Below are 19,141 nucleotides of genomic sequence, written 5' to 3' on the forward strand. Positions count from 1 at the left end.
ATGTTAGTAGACTCCAGGATTTGAATTTGAGATAAATTCTCCAGAAAAAGTTGACTACTAAACTTGAAAGTTTAAAATTTGAATATGTGGAAAATGTTTGGAGTACTTTTAGAAAAACAGTTTGGAAGTTGCTGATGATGTTTTAAGGAAGAAAGTTAGGACGGCAGCTAGGAATATTAGTGAAAACGCTTTATGTTTAATAAAGAGGAGAAGAGACTTGTACAAGCATTACCTGAGTGATAGATCATATGAAAACAAAAGGAATGTTAAGAAAGCGGAGAAAGCAATAAAATATGAACTAAGGAGGTGAGAAGTGGAGGCAATGGATAAAATTGTCAAGGATCTGAAAGATGCAGCTAGACGGCATAATTATAAAATATTCTACTGGTATGCTATTAAATTTAGAGGGAGCAGTCAAACCGGACTTGTCCTAGTTAAAGATAGGAGCGGGGTCACAATTGGCAGTAAGGAAAGAATTAAAGAGAGATGGGCGGAACATTTTGAGAATGTGCTACACCGAGATAGCTTTTCGGGAAAAGATATAAAGGAAAATTAAAAAGTTTTAGATACATTGTATGTGAGGGAAGATTTGTTTTGTGAGGAAGAATTAGCAACAGTACTAAAAGGATTAAAAATAATAAGGCTCTAGATGCTGATAGTATGGTAAATGAGTTTCTTACTCTGAGGTTAGAAAAAAGTTACCAAAGATTTGAATATGATTTTTGAAAAATAACTAACGATTTTCACTGTATAAGAAATTTGGTAAGTGGGAGTGTTGTAATTATCGAGGTATTAGACGTGTCTCTGTAGGTGGCAAATTACTTAGTAATATGATAATTTTTAGACTGAAAGATGCTGTAGACGAATTCTTAAGAAAAGAATAGTGTGGTTTTAAAAAAGGTAGAGAATAATTCGACCAAATTTTCGCTCTTAGGTTAATAGTTGAGAAGTGCTTGAGTTATCAAACACCTTTGGTCCTCAGTTTTATAGGTCATGGGCAAGCGTTCGATTCTGTTGATAGAAGAGCTTTAGCAAAAGGTCTGATTAGTGCTATGTACGAGGATAACACTGTTGCGGTTTAGGTAGGAAATAGGTTAGCAGCCAGTTTTGTATTATATCAGGATTTAAGCAGGGTTGTGTTTTATCCCCCTTTATATGGATTATTTTGATGGACTGTGCCTTAAGGAGTACAGGAAATGTAATAGTAGACCACGGAATAAAATGAGGAGGAAAAATTCTCCCGGACATGGATTTTACCGATGATTTAACCATCCTAGATGAAAGTGTGAGCAAGACGAATGAACTTTTAGAGGTTTTGCGAGTTCAGGCTGCTAGAATATGTTTGAAAATTAACTTTAAGAAGAACAAGTCACTAAGGCTAGAAATAAGTGAAGCTGAAACGGTGACGTTCGGCAACGAACAGATTGATCAGGTGGGCAGTTTCACTTATCTTGGTAGTATTATTAGTAAAGACTGTGGGAACAGTGAAGATGTTAAAAGTAGAGTAGCCAAGGCTCAGGGTGTTTTTTCACAGTCAAAAAAAAAAAGTTTGGTTGAATAGAAAGATAAGTCTGCAAACCAAGATTAGATTGGACAAGACAAGATTGGAAGCTATATTGATGACAGTGGTCAAATATGGCTCTAAGGCATGGGTGCTCCGAAAAGCGGATGTTGTCCAGAGATATTGCCTACGGATTGTTCTGGGTACCCGCTGACTGACTGTATTTCAAACAGTAGGCTGTACGAAAAATAAGGTTCAATCCCACTTTCTAAGGCTATAATGAAAGAAAAGTTGAGATGGCTAGGCCACGTTCTACGGATGAAGGATGACCGATAGCAGAAAATCGTCCTTTTCGGCCAACCATCTTGGGCTAAACAAAATGCAGGTCGTCCTCCCTTGAGGTGAGAGGATGTCATAAAGAAAGATTAAAAGGAAATGGGAACTTCCTGGGAGGGTGTAAAGAGGAAGGATTTGAATAGATTGGGATAGAGGAAGAGTGTGGGTAGCTGTGTTGGCCTCAGGTGGATTGGTGCTGCGGTTAGTTGTTAGTAGTAGTAGTAGTAGTTTGTCAGAGAATATAAAATATTCGTACGCGGTGCTAAGAAGATAACTGTGAAATGTTTCAAAATTGCCTCCTTTTTTTTATTTCCTTCCACACTTAATGTGTCAAAGAGAAGTATTTACCCTTAAACAATTGTGATCAAGTCAGTAATCTTGTTCACATGGTGTGACATTTAAAATTTTTATACTTCAAACGGCCGATTCTTTCAAAACTTACTAGATTTTTTCTCCAGAAGAGGAACGTCCCATTGCTTCGAAAAAACAGCCTTTTTTTTATCGCAGAACCTATTATTTTGACGAATAATCTTCGTCAAAAACAGCCTTTTTGTTTATCGCTGAATGTTATATTTTTGGTGAATAATCTTTCCTTCAAAGCGTTCCGTAAGGCCTGAAAAATTCTAAAATTTAGTATTAAGAAGTATTTATTTTCTTTTGTGTATTCTGTCTTTCTTCAATTGTTTGTGATTAAGACGGCTCCCGAACGTGACGAGGGATGGCATTTAGATCTAAATTACCCCAATACGATCTCACGATTGTATGGTCTCAATTATTACTGAAATATTTAAATTCCTTCCTTTGGACTAAGCCATAAAAAATATTTTGAGAATAAAGTACTCTCGTGGTGATTTTCTATAACTCAAATGTTATACGTTAAATAAGCACCATTTGCGTTGGCACTAGTGTTGAAGGCGAGAAAAGCCGGAAAGCTCATGCAGCGCTACCTAAGAAAATATCATACAATTCTTCCAAGTTCACTAGATAGCATGTGTGACTTTTCGTTTTGTACCCACGGAAAAATACTATCTTAATCAGTACTCTGTCATTTGTTTCCTATTTCGTCAGTTGTGTGCTTTTGTATATTATGATTTGCAACAAAATTTGCTATTATTATTATATTTTTTACTACTATAGTATATAATTCTATGAAATTCCTAATTTATCAATTTACTGTTTCAAGAATGGCCTCTTTTCTCTCTTTGATCCCTTCGACCTTGGCCTGTAAATTCCCAGCAAAAACACCTTGTAAGAAAGTCAAATCAGGCTAAAGGCCAGCTGATAAATCCTTAGCTTTGCATTTTGTCATTGGCACTAGAGCCTGAGTGGAATATTTATGAGAACGCCTTTTAAGCTAGCCTGTCGCCCGCAAGGGGAGAGAGGCTTAAACGCATACTGAAACCTCGCCATCTGTTCAATAGCAGAAAAATAATTACATTTTTTCCGAAGACAGATAAAATTAATGACAATTTGTCTGATGACAAATATAAACGATGACAATGTGACCGATGAAAAGAAAAAAAATGATAGTTTGTCCGATAAAAAAAAAACTGATGACAAGTTTTCTTATGACAGTCTTAGTAATGAAAGAAAAATCTACAGCAAAAAAAAAAAAGAACACGACCAAATTGTTTTATGGCAAAATATTATAAAAACCAAAGAAAACCAGTGTAAATTTACTTCAAACTACATAAAGAATATTTTACGGTTGTTAAAATAAGGAAAAGCCATATCACAGAAAAATTTTTTGGAGCCACAAGACGAAACAGTTAAAACAAACAGTTTAGCCTTCTATTTCCTTGCGCTTCTCATCAGCTCTGTAGGAACGTTTTATCTTTCTGCGCCAAGAATTTGTCGTTTCACATGCATAATATTAGAAATCGTTTCTGGTAGTAACTTATTTTTAAAATTGTTGTCCAAACTAAATTTAACTGTGAAAATGCACGGTCTAAGTGTTGCTATAAGGTAAAGACAGAATACTTTTCATGAACGCGTGCAGATCACTAAAAGAAGAAATCCTGGTTGCAGGCTTGATGTTAGCCACTAAGTTACAGAACGCCAGAATTGCTATTATCCTTCACCCAGCTCTTTCTTCAATAGTCATAGCCGCTTCCTATGTCTTCTTAGAACCCTAACTTTTATCCTACTGAAAAGTCCATGAATATGCGGAAAAGAGTAATTATATGGGAAATTGATCAGGAGAAAGGAGTTTACGGTGATGGCAAGTCAAAGATTCGAAGTAGTGGATGTTCAGTCTTTGCTTTATTTCAAGCGTAACTCGAGAGCTTTGTCACAGCTACTTGCCTTTTTTTAAGTTCTTGACTTTTCATCTGAATTGTTGCTAAGAGCTCAAACTCGGCTTTAAAATGTATCTCCGTTTCCGATTTTTGAAGTTTGTAGGCTTGAAAAACCAGTTCAAAGACTGAACAGATGACTAAAGGCATGTCTTTGATGCAATTCCTCGGAAATTTGACAAGCTTGTCCCTTACACTTCTGAAGAGTCTGTTAGATTTTACTTATGTGCTTTATTAACACATTTGTGCACATTTTGTACAATATTACTGATTGATCAGCAAGGTTAGATATGCAAGCATAAATTCAAAACGTTTATGCATTATATGTTTATGGTGCAATGTTTATGGCACAATTTATTTATTCCACATATGATTGGGTCTTGCAGTGAGTACTCCTGCAGTTAAAAATCATTATAATGGATGATCCAGTGTATATAACTTTGTTTCATCGGAGGCTGCATAGCAAGTTGGAACCCAAAGAACAAGAAGTGTAATTAAACTTTTTTTTTAATTTACATAGTTTGGTCACATCACATTTTAAAATACATTTGAAACTTCTGCCAGGTCTGAGTTTGTGAAGAAGACTGCACGATTCTAAAGATCCTTAAATAGTCGATGCAAAATAAAGCAAAAAATTGACGACGACAAAAATTAGTTTCGAGTTTATTTGAAAAACAGTTATAAAAGTAAAATTTTAGGTATAAAATACTACTTTCAGAAAATAGTATTAAAAAGTATTACTATCAAGGAACGTATTTATGATGTACTACTTTGATCAAAAAGTGCTAACAGTAGCACTTTAGTGCTCATCAGCTTCTATAAGCATATTAGTTAGAATATAATAGACTTGTTTGCGACCGATCTGTTGTAAGGCCAAAATGATTATCTTGAGAGCAGTATTTACTTAAGATATCAACAATAACAAAACTTTCTATTAGTTTGCACGGGGCATTTGATTCTTTCGGTTTCTTTAGTAACAAATTGAAAGTTTTTGTGCCCTTTTTAAGAGTCAAAATGATTAGAGGATAACTAGCCCCTCCTTCCACGTCCTCTTCTCCCCCAAAGTGTATCCGATACAAATTTTGAGATAGCCTTTTATTTTCAAAAAAGATCACAAACATCATATAATAAGGCCTTTGGGGTTGACACAACCTCCCAGAGGCTGGGTAATGGTTATAAGTTATATCCCAGGGGCTTGTAAGGTTTTTATGGAAGGTGTGGCTGTGTAAACTTTAGAGGAGCCTCCATTAGATTGGAAAATGAAAGTTTTGGTTCCCTTTTTAGAGACAAAAGTAATTGGAGGGTTACTAGCCCACACTTATGCCCTCTTTTCCCCTAACTTATCTGCTAAAAATTGTGAGATAGCCATTTTGTTCGAATTTTCCAAATAACATATAACAATCCAGAAATAAATTCAGCAGATATAAATTCCTGTAATAATTAAAACTCAAAATGACCAGAAATGTGAAGCAAAGAGCGATGTGGGTTTAATTTATTATTTATTTATTCTGTCTTTTTTTATTTTTTTTATTTTGCCATGGAACTTCGTATAATGGAGTTGTGGTAGAAACTTTGAAAAGAGCTCATTTGATTGGAAATCGAAAGTTTTAGCGTCTTTTTTAAGATTCAAAATTGACTAGAGGTCAGCCCAACTTTTCTGGCGTTCTGGAACGTCGCTTGACATCGTGATAGCATCTTATAACATACGCAAGAAGTACTCTGAAAAATGTTGACCCTCATGCCAATCATGCCTTTCAAATGGAATTCTCGTTGGAGGATGACCCTTAAGTTCCAACAAGTAGTTTTTTAATGTTTACATGTTTTTTTGAGTTTTATTCTGTATGGATGTAATGAATTGATTTTGTTTTTGTTTTCATTATATTTGATGTTAACTGGCCACCTTGACAGAGGTTTACAAAGCGTCTTTTGGTTAAAAGCACAAGTGGTAAAAATAGTTCCAGTTTCTGAGGTGTCAAGATGGACATATTATGGATATATTATTGAGAAAATATGGACACAATTTGGCTAAAAATGTGGATAGATAACATTGTTTGGAAAGAGATTTAGATGGTAAATTGAATAGTTTGTCTAAATTTTGGCTTGCAAATTAATACCAATCTTAGGTGTAGGGGGTTTCTTTGAATGACTCTGTTTTGAACAAGATTTGGGTCTTACTGGAGTTGAATTGTTTTGCATTGAATAGGGGTTGAGTTAAATGGGGGTGAGATAAACAGGATTGATTTTAATGAGGGCTGAGAGCCCTCATTGAACCCGGGGATAATAGAGCCCTGAGAAACCGGGTCCGGCGTGAGAGTAAGCTTAGAGGATGGGTCTGCAAACAAAGGCTGAAGTAACTTTTGTTTTTACCAGAATCTAGTTTAATTGGACTCAGTCGAATTGTATTGATTTGAATGAGGGTGACACTAAACGAAGGTCGAGCTGCACAGGGTTAAATTAAACGGGGTTGGTTTCAATGGGGTTGAGATACATGGAGATAATTTGATTTGGGATTGGCTTATAGAGGGTTGAGTTGTATGCAGTTGGATTAAACGGGGCTTGAGTGGAAGCAGACGGGTTGAGGTGGTTTGAATTGAATAGAGGCTGTATTAAACGAGGGCTGATTTCCATCGGCTATAATCGTATGGGGGTTGCTTTTGAGTATCGGGGATTTAGCTGTAGGGAATGTAGTTGAATAGGGTTGAATTACTCACGTACCTTTTTAACTAAGATACTAAAGTTTACTCTAAAAATACAGGTCTTTAGTATCGTGCTATTTGTACAATTTAACGTCATATAGATATGATGAATAATATATAAAATTGGCATCTGATGCATGCAAGTATAGACACTCCCAAGTTCTTTATTTGAGGTTCTACAAATGAGGTATTATTCAAAAGTCAAACTAACTATCTGTTGTGAAAGCCAAACAGGCCAAACTAAAAAATGACAGCATTAAAATATATCTCAAAATTTATGATTTAGCAATACAAAAAGAAATCAATTATATCAACCCTAATTGTTATCACTTATAATTTAATTTTTCAGATAAGCTCAATAACTTCGACAAATATGAGGAGGATCGTATTACTGCTTTTGGACAACCATACGACTGGGGCAGTGTTATGCATTACTCGGAATACGCCTTCAGTAACAATGGAGAACCTACTATAGTTTCAAAGGTAATTTCGCTGTCTTCATCGCCAATAGGGCCCATTAAAGAACGTTTTTTTTTTGGAAGGGGACAAAACATTTTTCAAAATGAAAGGAGTAATTTTTTTTAATTATTTCAAAATTAAAATTCCAAAAACAGATGATTTTCACTAGAAATACCAAAAAAAGGTTTTTTTTTTTTACAAATCCAGGGGTTAAGCTAGTAGAATATTTACAGTCGAGTCTCTCCACAATTATTTATATTGATTAAATATTTATAGTCAAAATTAGAAATGTTTCTAATTTTGTCTATTTAGCGGATAAAACAAAAACCTTCAGAAAGTCAAATACGCGATTAGAGGTACGATGTTCCTCATATGCAAGAAAAACTATGCAATTTAATTTTTTTCAGGGAGATTGGCCTCTTTTCCACACTAATATAGAAGTTTTCCAAACTTATGTGAAAAAATTAAAGATTTTTATCGCTGGAGAAGTTTACATTAAATTTTTTAAAGAGTAAAAAACTGGTAATTGCAAAGACATTTGTATATATTTTGAAAAGATTACAACAATTCAAAAATTTTAAAAAAGACAACCAAAAGTTTGAAGCTTAGTAAAAATCGTGGTCAGAAATCGGACTTACTTCAATAGCCTAAACATCTTTGAAAGGATATAGCATGAAAAGGCATTAAATTGCGTATAGAGCAAAAAACTGGTAATTGCAAAAATATTTGCATATAATTTAACAAGGTATTACAACAATTAAAAACCTTAAAAAAAGAAAACCAAAAGTTTGAAGCTTAGTAAACATCGTTGTTAAAAATCGGATTTGCTTGAATAATCAAATATCTTTGAAATGACTACAATATTTAAAGACATTAAATTGTTTAAACAGCAAAACACTGGTAATTACAATAATATTTGCATATATTTTAACAAGGGATTACAAAAATTCAAAATCCTTAAAAAAGAAAACAAAAAGTTTGAAGCTTAGTAGATATTGTTGTTAGAAACCAGACTTGCTTTAATAATCAAATATGGTGGAAAAGACTTTAATATGAAAAGACAGCAGATTCTCTCTGCATATCTATCTATTGACATAGAAGAACGAAAATCATGAAGCCTTTTATCAATAATAGATGTAGGAGAAACTAGGCGGAATTTGTTCACTAAGTAACTATTTCTAGTCCAAGGAGGGTAACTGAGAAGGAATTTAGCATAACGAAAATATACTCTACGAACATATAGTTTCTGAGGTTCACTAAAAAACTGCCAAACCGGACAAAGAGAAAGGAGATGAGGTAAAACTAGGCTATTATAAATTTTCGCAAGATTTAATTTATCAATATGTTTAATATTAGATGCAATTGAAGCATAAGCAATTCTCAGTTTTTTCTTCAAAAGCTCAAGGGATAAATTCACAGTTTCTTTCATATTTTTTCCAATAGGCATTCCAAGGTAAACTAATTTTTGAGAAAGGGGGACATGAACATTAGCTAAAGACAAAAAAATAGGGCCATTTGTCTCTTTAAAATTGAAAGCTACAACAGCAGTTTTATCAACATTGAAAGAAAGCCCAATATTTTTATATTCATTATAAAGCTGATTAAACGCGTTTTCACATCCACTAAAAGTATGGCTTAGATTCAAAACGTCATCTGCAAAAGTTATTAAAGACAAGTTAAATCCACGGTGAATACAACTAAAATTAACAGAATTTTGGGCATTTAAAACAGAGTTATTAAATAAAGAAGGTGAGGTAAGGCCACCTTGACGGACTTCTTTTAAAATATCAAAAAGGGAAGATCCCCCCTTTAACTTCGCCTTAAGGTGATGGTACATATACAGAAGGCACTTCACTATACAAAAAGACGTCTTATTCAATATTAATGCTTGCGGTTCAAAGAGAAAGTACCACTAATCCTACGATGGCGACTTGCCGTAAAAAAACAATGGAAAACGTAATAGAGGCAAAAATCTTGACAGGACCTTTCGAGGGTGAGGCTGTTCCCTTTGCTCGCATTCCTATGATTCCAACGGATCTGCCTTTTCAATTTAAAAGATTGCAATTCCCAATCCGATTAGTATTTGCAATCACCATCAACAAAGCTCAAGGTCAATCATTCAAAAAATACAGCATATATCTGAATACGGATTGTTTTTCCCATGGACAATTATATTTTGCGTGCTCAAGAGTCGGTAAACCTGACAATCTATACATATGCACAGACAATGGGACAGCGAAGAATTTTGTATATCCGAAAGTTTTACGCAGTTAAAACTTTCGTATAAAATCGGCCTTTTACTTTACTTTGATATTAAAGTACTTATCTCCCTTCCACTTCCTTCAGCTCCCTCGCGCATCACTGAATATTAATTCTGACAATTGAACCAAGCACTACTTCAATAGCCCCGGGCATCGCATCAGTCAGTTGCATGTGATTTGAAAATACCTTCTGAGCAAATCCACCCTTTAAATTGCAATTGTTTAAACATTATACAGGAAAATAATAACACACCTCCTTGAACAACAAGAAAAAATTATTTTTTTTTGCACAGGCAGGAGCAACATGTCCTCTTTATTTCTTCGTTGCTATCAAGGCACTGGAACATGGCTAATTCTAATAGATTATCTTTCTTATAAAATTAGACTCGATAAAGCGGTCATAAACTACCATATGGCACTTTAAAAGTGCAATTAGGATGACATATGTGGAATAAAACGGCCGGGCTGGATCAAGGACATAATAAAGAGCTAATTATGGGCTTCTTTATAAACTAACCTTCTTATAAATTCAACGTAATAAGGCAATCATAAACTGTCATATATACACACACAGCGTCTGCTTTTATTATAAACAAAAATTGTTTTTCTTTATTCAATTTTTATGTCTAATATCTTTTTATTTAACTTCACGGATTGAAACCAGAGTGACGCATGGCAAAATACACGGAAAATATATAATTTGGGCTATACATTTGCATACTGGAGGGGGGTTAATTATGGGTAAACTATAGTGGAGCTGCAATCAGAATGTGCAACTACAATATTTCTACGCATTATAAAGTAAGTCTAAGTATTGTTTTTTAACATATTTCCTTCTCAGCCACCTCAATTCTATACTTATACAAAATCTAAGGAGGGGGTACTTTTGTTTCTTCTTTTTTCAATGAAAATACCAAAAAAATATTTATTTTGAAATCAAGGGATGGAGAAAAATCCAGGAGTCAAATTCCCCCCCCCCCCATGATCAGCACCACTGAAACTACTTTAAATAGCAACAAAGGGCTAATACCATTCAATACTTGGGATCTTAGGTTCTTAGATCTCTGTAGGTCTAAATTCCTTCGGTACTGCCCTATGGGATGGTGTAGACCAAGTAATGAATAATTGCTTAATTTTGCTTAAAACGCAAAGTTAACTTACCATAATCTAACTTAGATATTGAAAACAGTCGAACTTGTTTCTCACTATGATGTATTTCAAGCACTAGACCTGCCAACAAGAGCAAAATTCTCCCTGGTTACGCTGAGCTTGTATAGGAAGTAAATTAACTATTTCCTTAATTAAGACTTCAAAAGCGGTATATTTGCATAAATTTTAATGAGGAAGTGCAATGGACCACTATTTTTTTTTAGTTTTTTTTTTACATTAAAAACGAGCTGGAATTAATAAAAAAAAAATTTCTGGTCGAAGTAAAGAGCGAATTTGAAGCTTAAAACGAGCAAGGGTTTTAACGACACCACTGGTTTGACAAGGTCCTTTTTTTTGCAGAAACTAAGTTTCAGTTGCGGGGGCAAAATGGAGTCTGGGGTTGCAAAGTCGGGACTTCAGGGGGTAGTTGCCCCCCCTTAATAAAAAAATCATGCCCCTTTCTACGTCCTTCCTATAAATTTCACCATCAGCAAGTTCCAAATAGCACTAAAAATGACATTTTTGATGCCATGTCTCAAGTGGAAAAGTTGGGGCTAGTGGGGATAAAGAACTTTTTAGAGTGATGTTTAATGCTCATTTGAAGGCTAATTGCTCATATGTACGTGACGTTTATCAATTTTACCATCTGTACGTGTGATATAGCACTAAAAGCAGAGCTTTTGATGTCAATTCTTAATCAGAAAAACCTTGAAGTATAAAACAATATCATCATTGTAATAAATATGGTTCAAAACCCTTACCTGGAAGTTTGCAAGAACGCTTCCTGTATGTTCCTCTTCCAAGCCCCCTTAATAAGCTTCACTATTAAGGCACAATCTCTAATATATCAAATTAGATTATTAGAGGTGTGATTCCGTTCGTACAGCGTTCGACTTCCAATTACAGTGGCTTGCGTTCGACCCTTGATTTTTTTTCAAGCATGGTTTTCTCCCTTCTATACGATCATTTTCAGACAATTTCACTGTTTTTGTAAATGTGATGCACTCATTTGTTAATGCATGTCCCAGGGAGGTATTTGTTCAAGTATTTTGATTTAAAAGGGAATAGATGTCATCCAGTCCATAGTTTGCAACAACATTCTGAATAGATCACTAAATCCATACCCCAACAAGTGACTTAATTTCGTCAAAATCCTGTGGGGTGGGAGGTTCAACGTTGGAGCCAATTTTCCCAATCAAGCGAAAATTATAGAGAACACTGAAAAAGAGCCGTGAAGTAATAAAATAGGTAAAGATCTACTAAAAAAATGGATAGCTTATCTTAGTTTTGACAACATTTTTGGAGACACGAAATTTCAGCTGGGAGAGGGGGAGGGGTTAACTGGGATCTAGAGGAAAACTGAGGTCTGGGAGGGAAAGTTCTTCCTCTGCCCTATAGCAACATACACCCCTGACCAAACCCCCTGCCTCCTAGTGGTTAGGGAAGTGTAAGCATGTGGTTCTGGAACCACTCAAACTTGTATATGAAAAGAAGAATTACTTATTGTTATACTTACTTATTCAAATTATTTACTTGACAATTTCACCGTAATGTTCTCTCCATGTTCTCTCCATACGTAAGATTGTGCATCCAAAAACAAGAAAGACAAATGCAAATAATTCTCTAAGAGAATTCAGGTAGTTCTTCACAAAACTTTTGAAATGAAAATAAACTTAGTTTATAATACCATATATCGTACCTACACAAGAAATGATCTTTTTCAGAAATTTCCATTCATTTCTGAGTAATGATTGGCTTTTTATTTAGAGACATGATAAATTAATCCATAAGCCTAAAGGCACATTTCTGTTGAGCTTTCCACAAGTTTGTCGATACAAAAACTTGTCCGCTCAGTTAGCCTCTTGTGTCGTAGCTACTCGCCTGGAGCTACTTTCTTAAGTGCTACTAAATTTAGTTAAAAAAATAATTAAAGATCTATTTCTTCGTTTTTATTTAATTTTTTTCTTACAAAAAGAAATGACAATATGTTTTTTTCCACTCTAAACTTATTTTTTCCTTCAATTCTTGTGCGGATTCTTAGTTTAGCTTCTTAATAAGAGTTGAGGTGTTTTATCTCCCCTAGATGGGAGGTGATTAGAAACGATATAAAAAAATAAGTTTTCAGCTAAAACTAAGGACCAACATTAAAACATAAAACGAACAAAAATTATTTCGTATAAATAAAAGAGATTATAGCAGTGTTTTTTCTAAATTAAATTTTAATCAAAAATGGGCAAAGATTAATTTGAAAAAACAAATTTTTCCGAGAGAAGTAAAGAGCGAAGTTGAAACTTAACACGAACAAAAATTATCTACTTCACAGCCTATCTACCATATATTAATCAAACTATTGCAAATAAATCAACTGGTGATATTTCCCTATGTTTGTAGAATTACAAAAATCTAGCACTTTATTGAAAATACAAAACAATATAGGAGTTTTGGTATGGTAAAAGTAAACCTTTTAAGGACACTTTCAACATAATAAAAGTAAAGCATTTCTAGGTTGTTGCTTTATTTATTTTTTCGTTTAATTTGGCATCAATTCTGTACAATAAGCTCAATTCAATGATTGACTGTCGTTTTGGATCTAAAAAAGGACATTTCAGCATTATTTTGTAGACAAGTTCGAAGTATCACTACAGACTCGCTTTAGAATTTGTGTCACAACTTAAAATTCTCCGTTATATAGAGAGAAATAACTGGATTTCCAGAGTTCATATTACGGTTGATATGTTATTCATATCAAGTAATACTAGGGGAGACCAAGATGTTACCGGATAAATCAATCCATTATTTTATATACTGTTTAATGACTTTAAACTTGTTATTTTTATGCCTTAGTTTTTAAGATAATTTTCATTGTATACTGAAAGCTACTGATACCACAGCTCCTGTAGGACTATGAAAATCGTTATAGATTAGTTTGCTGTTGTGAGGCTACGTATTTACTTTAGACTCCTATGTCAATATTCTTGTTTTTTACACTTTGCTTTTGTGGTTTCAGTAAAAGGTTAGTTTTCTGTAATCCTACAAACACAGGGAACTATCACCAGTTCATTTACTTCAATTAGTTTTATTGATGTATGTTAGATAGGCTGCGAAGCAATGATTTTTGTTCGTCAACTTCGCTCTTTACAACCCTCGGAAATATTTTGTTTTTTAAATTAATTTCATGGTCTAGGGTAATAGCAACATACAGGTTAATATGATTAGATTGTATTTTACTAATTAAGATAATAATCCAAAAGCAATTGGTTGTTGATTGCCTCATTGACAATATAGCTGACATCAAACAAAAAACAGGTCATTTTCAAGAAGTTAGGGAAGCTATGAAAAAAAAAATCAAAGGTGAGGAGGAGCTAGCAGAGCTCCATCTTTCCAGCGCTGTTTGGCACTGTAATGAATCATCAGTTGTTGTAAACGTGGTCAGTTGATGTTACAATTAAAAAAATTATTTTTGTACATTTATATATGCATGTGTAATTATAAATTCTGAATACTTTTTTTTCAGCCCGAGGGGACACCTCTTGGTAACGATGAAGGCTTAACTGATGTCGATGCTGCAAAGATAAACGCCATGTATAACTGCTAAAAATTTTGTGTTCTTTCAAGGATTAAACATTGTGTATAAAAGTATATCTTATTTGAATCTTATTAATATACCGCGTATGTATTTTTAATATCAAAAATAGTAGCAGACCTATCACCCAAAAACGCGTTCTAATGCCTTGGCCTCTAAACTTTACTCGCTGCAAGGAATTTGCGACCGAAAAAAAAAACTCAAACTATGGGATTTAAAGACATTTTTCTTCAACGTTTTTCAAAACGTTTCAAGACATTTCAAGACGTTTAAAAGACATTTTCTCTTTTTTCTTTTTGAGATTTCATTTAATTTCAAGAAGTTTTTCTCAGGAAACCTTTACATTCCAAAGATTTTATGTCTATATTAGGAATCGAAATGGATCTCTCTCAAAGCAATGGAGCGTTAACCAGTTGGAGTATGAAAACCTTTCTAGTATTTTGAGTCGGGTAAAACTTTCTACATAATAGACTGTTTCCCAATAGGGGAATTCACTGTCTCGCATACTAGAATGATTAAATGGATTGCGTGTTCCTATATGGCTGCAATAATTGACACGCAGAGGGAAAATCGATTGCTAGAATTTGGTTACATTTGAAGTGCACCTACTTGTTAAGTAATGCTTTAGAGAGTATTATCAGATAATATTTCAGGCTGCCCTTAGCGCATTTTTTTTTTATTAGAGTCTTTTACTCTATTGAAACTTCAATGTGCTAACAGAGATGAAATAAAAGCGAGAGTATCCTTATGGGTAGAATATGCTACACCTTTACGTACGTTCCAAAGTCTTTCTTTTCTTCTTCACTACAAAGAATATTGCACTTATATTAAAGTCATTCTTGAACGAACATACTTATGAACATAGGCTACAAGATGCTTAAATTGCTTAAATGATTGCGCATCGAAGTTTTATCCCGGAACAAGAAATCTAAAGAATGAAGTCTTTTTATTGGACATAAAAGTTTTATTATTAAAACAAATTTGCAGCCATTATTAAAACACAGAAAAAGTAGTTAAAACTCAGCAAACGAGAAAAATGTGAAAAAAACTTATAAAGGATAAAATAGAAGCCAAAAGAAACATGAATTAAAGAAAAGCGGGGCCCCTAGCAAGTAATTGTAGAGGGGAAGAGCAAATTTAAGCCATATTAAGAGGCATTTTAGAGAGTTCGTAATGAAAATACATCGTTTGTATTGCCCTATTAGACGCACCAGCAAGAAAATGAGAGACATTTGGCATTTGTTTATTTCTGAGAGGTTTTAATCAAGATGGTACGTTTTTTTGAGCCAAGACTATGCATATTTCAAGCAACTGTACCACATTATGACTGGCCCTCTGGCACACTCTAGCACCCTCTCATAATTCCTAAGACACTTTCTAAATATTTTCTTGTAAAAAGCATTCGTTAAATTCATTGCTTCATATGTTTACAGTCCACCCCTCCATGATAAACCATGTCAATTCAATCCACCGTGACACCCTATTAATGGCCTTCTATCACTCTCTAGCACTCCCTCATCATTTCTAAGACATTTTCCAGATATTTTTTTAAAATTGCCAATTTGATCCATTAGTTCATGCTTATATTGATTTTTCTCCCCGTGAAACTAGTATTGTTCGTGAAACTTGTTGCATGCTGATTTTTCTTCATTAAACTTAATTTATCTTGACATTTTTCTTAGTAAAAGTTGGCTTGATTTATTGATTTATTATTTCGTAAAACTTAATTTATCAGGATATTTTTCTTCGTTAAACTTTTATCATGTTGGTTTTCTTCGTCATGAAACATGATGCATGCTGACGTTTCTCTCGTGAAACTTGTTCCACGTGAATTATTTCTTCAGGAAACTTAATGTATCTTGATTTATGTCTTTGAAAAACTTGTTATATTTTTATTTCTTCTTCATAAAACTTCTTGTATGTCGATTTTTCTCTTCGTGAAACATATTCACTGATTTTTAACTCTCATAGTGAAACCAGTTTTTTTCCTGGAGCTTGTTGTTTGCTGATTTCGCCCATGAAACTTAATTTATCTTCATATTTTCTTCGTGAAACTTGTTTTATATTCTTATGTCCTTTCGTAAAACTTAATTTGTCATGATATTTTCCGTCGAGAAGCTTGTTGCATGTTGGTTTTTTCTTTGTGAAAAATGATGCATCCTGATTTTTGTTCTTGAAACTTATTGCATGTGTTTATTTCTTCGAGAAACTTAATGTGTCTTGATTTATATCTTCGAGAAACTGTTTAAATTTTTAATTTATTGTTCATGAAAGTTGTTGCATGTTTGTTTTCTCTTCATTAAGCTTGTACGCCTCTTTCTTACATGCTACTAGGTTAGGGTAACCTAAGCAACCTAACTTACACACAGTAGGTAAAAATAGGCGTAGAAGTTTCTCGTAGAGAAAAGTCAACATGCAACAAGTTCATGAAGAAGAAATAAAAAAATAACAAGTTTTTCGAAGATATATATCAAAATGCATTCAGTTTCTTGAAGAATTAATTGACATGCAACAAGTTTCATGATAAAAATCAGCATGCATCATGTTTCACGAAGAAAGAACAAACATGCAATAAGTTTCAGGAAGAAAAATATCATGATAAATTAAGTTTCACTAAAGAATACATCAACACACAGCAAGTTTTACGAATCAATAATTTTCACGAAGAAAATCAGCATGCATCATGGTTCAGGAAGAAAAAAAGAACAAACGATAAGCTTCACGAATAAAAATATCATGATAAATCAAGTTTCACAGAGGAGAAATTAAACTTACAGCAAGCTTCACGAAGACAAATATCAAGATAAATTAATTTTCATTAATAAAAAACCTGGATGCTACCAGTCCCACGAACAAAACCGGTTTCAAGATGAAAAAATCAATATAAAAGTTTCACAAAGAGAAAATAAGCATACAACAAGTTTCATGAAGAAGAAACAAAAATAGAAGCAGTTTCTTAAAAGATGTAAATCAAGACACATTAAGTTTCTTGAAGAAATAATCCACATGCAGCAGGTTTCACGAACAAAACAACATGCAACAAGTTTCATGATGAAAAATATCATCATAAATTAAGTTTCACAAAAGGATAAAAAATATATAACAAGTGTCACGAAGACAGATATCAAGTTAATTAAGTTCTACGAAGAAAAAGCAGCACGCAACAAGTTCCAGAACAAAACTGGTTTCATGATGAAAAATCAGGGCACATGTTTCACAGAGAGAAAGATCAACCTGCAAGAAGTTTTATGAAGAAGAAATAAAAATACAACCAGTTTCTTGAAGATATATATCAAGATACCTTAAGTTTCTTGAAGAAATAATCCATATGCAATAATCTTTTTTCCTTCTTCTTCTTTTTTCATTATTCTGTAGAATAATATCTCGAGGTAAAAACTGATCACCGACCATAACGATTGCCACTTCGTCGATAGTCGGAGCATTGTATCTACGCACATGTTGGCCAGGAGGCGTTTTGTCAGCGGAAATAACAATTTTATGAGTATCAGTAGGCATCAAATCGATGGCTGTTTTGAACAGACGCACTAACTTATTATTTTCGTGGAAAAGATGTTGCAATTGGGAAACGATTGTCCTTTCAACGTTGGGAGAAATTTCGCAACGTGCATTCAATTCAGAATTTCTATCACTGATGAAGTACAATTGTAAAAATTTATGATTCTCGCCTGAGAATGGTAGAAGGGACCCTGCTTTATGATAAATTTGCCCTTTTACTTTGAAAGTAGAAATAAATTGATCTGGATTTTCGATTTGGGCTCCAAACGACGTCATTTGGAAACATGAGTTGTATTGTCTGATTTTGATGAAGTACAATTGTAAAAATTTATGATTCTCGCCTGAGAATGGTAGAAGGGACCCTGCTTTATGATAAATTTGCCCTTTTACTTTGAAAGTAGACATAAATTGATCTGGATTTTCGATTTGGGCTCCAAACGACGTCATTTGGAAACATGAGTTGTATTGTCTGATTTTTGACGAAAAACGCTTAGATTCTGACATAGTTCCAGTAAGGAAAGTCTTCAATAGCTCTGGTGGTGCAGCCAATAGAGGAAGTTTAACTTTTCCTGAGGCGCAACACATTCCCATTGTTTCACCATTGAATTTCAAGGCCTTGCAATAGGGACAAATTTTAGACATTGTCCCGATTTGAACACATCTACTCAAGCTATAATCATCGACTGGGTTGTACCTGAATGCCAGGCGATAACTTTCAGATTGCTCTGATTCCTCGGCACGCTTTTTTTTCTTACTTTCTCTATCAGCAGCAAGCCTGTTTCCCTGCTGGTCTTTTGATTCCTCGGCACGCCTTCTTTTTTCACTTTCTCTTTTAGCAGCAAGTCTGCTTCTGCGTTGCTCTGGTAGTTCCTCGGCATGCTTTCTGTTCTTTTTTTCTCTATCAGCAGCAAGCCTGTTTCCCTGCTGGTCTTTTGATTCCTCGGCACGCCTTCTTTTTTCACTTTCTCTTTTAGCAGCAAGTCTGCTTCTGCGTTGCTCTGGTAGTTCCTCGGCATGCTTTCTGTTCTTTCTTTCTCTATCAGCCTCAAGCCTGTTTCCCTGCTGGTCTTTTGATTCCTCGGCACGCCTTCTTTTTTCCTTGGCACGCCTTCTTTTTTCACTTTCTCTTTTAGCAGCAAGTCAGCTTTCGCGTTGCTCTGGTAGTTCCTCGGCACGCTTTCTTTTCTGACTTTCTCTATCAGCAGCAAGTTTTTTGGCATAGACTCTTTGAGCATCTTCATCAGTCATTGTAAACTTAAACATTAATAGAATTCTACGCGAACATATGTCTTATATAACTTGAATGACGTCACCTTCAAAGCAAAAATGATGGCAACTAATTTCAT

The 19,141-nt window shown here is 34.2% G+C and overlaps 2 protein-coding genes across 2 annotated transcripts in view; both read left to right on the plus strand.

Moving 5' to 3' along the window:
- LOC136027530 (zinc metalloproteinase nas-7-like) overlaps positions 1-14,335 on the plus strand; it is a 48,277-nt gene extending 33,942 nt beyond the window's left edge. Inside the window, exons 5-6 of the mRNA XM_065704881.1 lie at positions 7,177-7,310; positions 14,211-14,335. Of these exons, the coding sequence (XP_065560953.1) occupies positions 7,177-7,310; positions 14,211-14,291 (215 nt within the window). The 3' untranslated portion in view covers positions 14,292-14,335. The remainder of the gene's footprint in view (positions 1-7,176; positions 7,311-14,210) is intronic.
- The window catches only part of LOC136027528 (zinc finger MYND domain-containing protein 11-like), a 447,024-nt gene that overhangs the window by 219,888 nt on the left and 207,995 nt on the right, over positions 1-19,141 (plus strand). The gene's annotated exons all lie outside the window — the stretch shown is intronic.

This window comes from Artemia franciscana, chromosome 5 (genome assembly GCF_032884065.1).
Source record: "Artemia franciscana chromosome 5, ASM3288406v1, whole genome shotgun sequence".
Taxonomy (NCBI): domain Eukaryota; kingdom Metazoa; phylum Arthropoda; class Branchiopoda; order Anostraca; family Artemiidae; genus Artemia; species Artemia franciscana.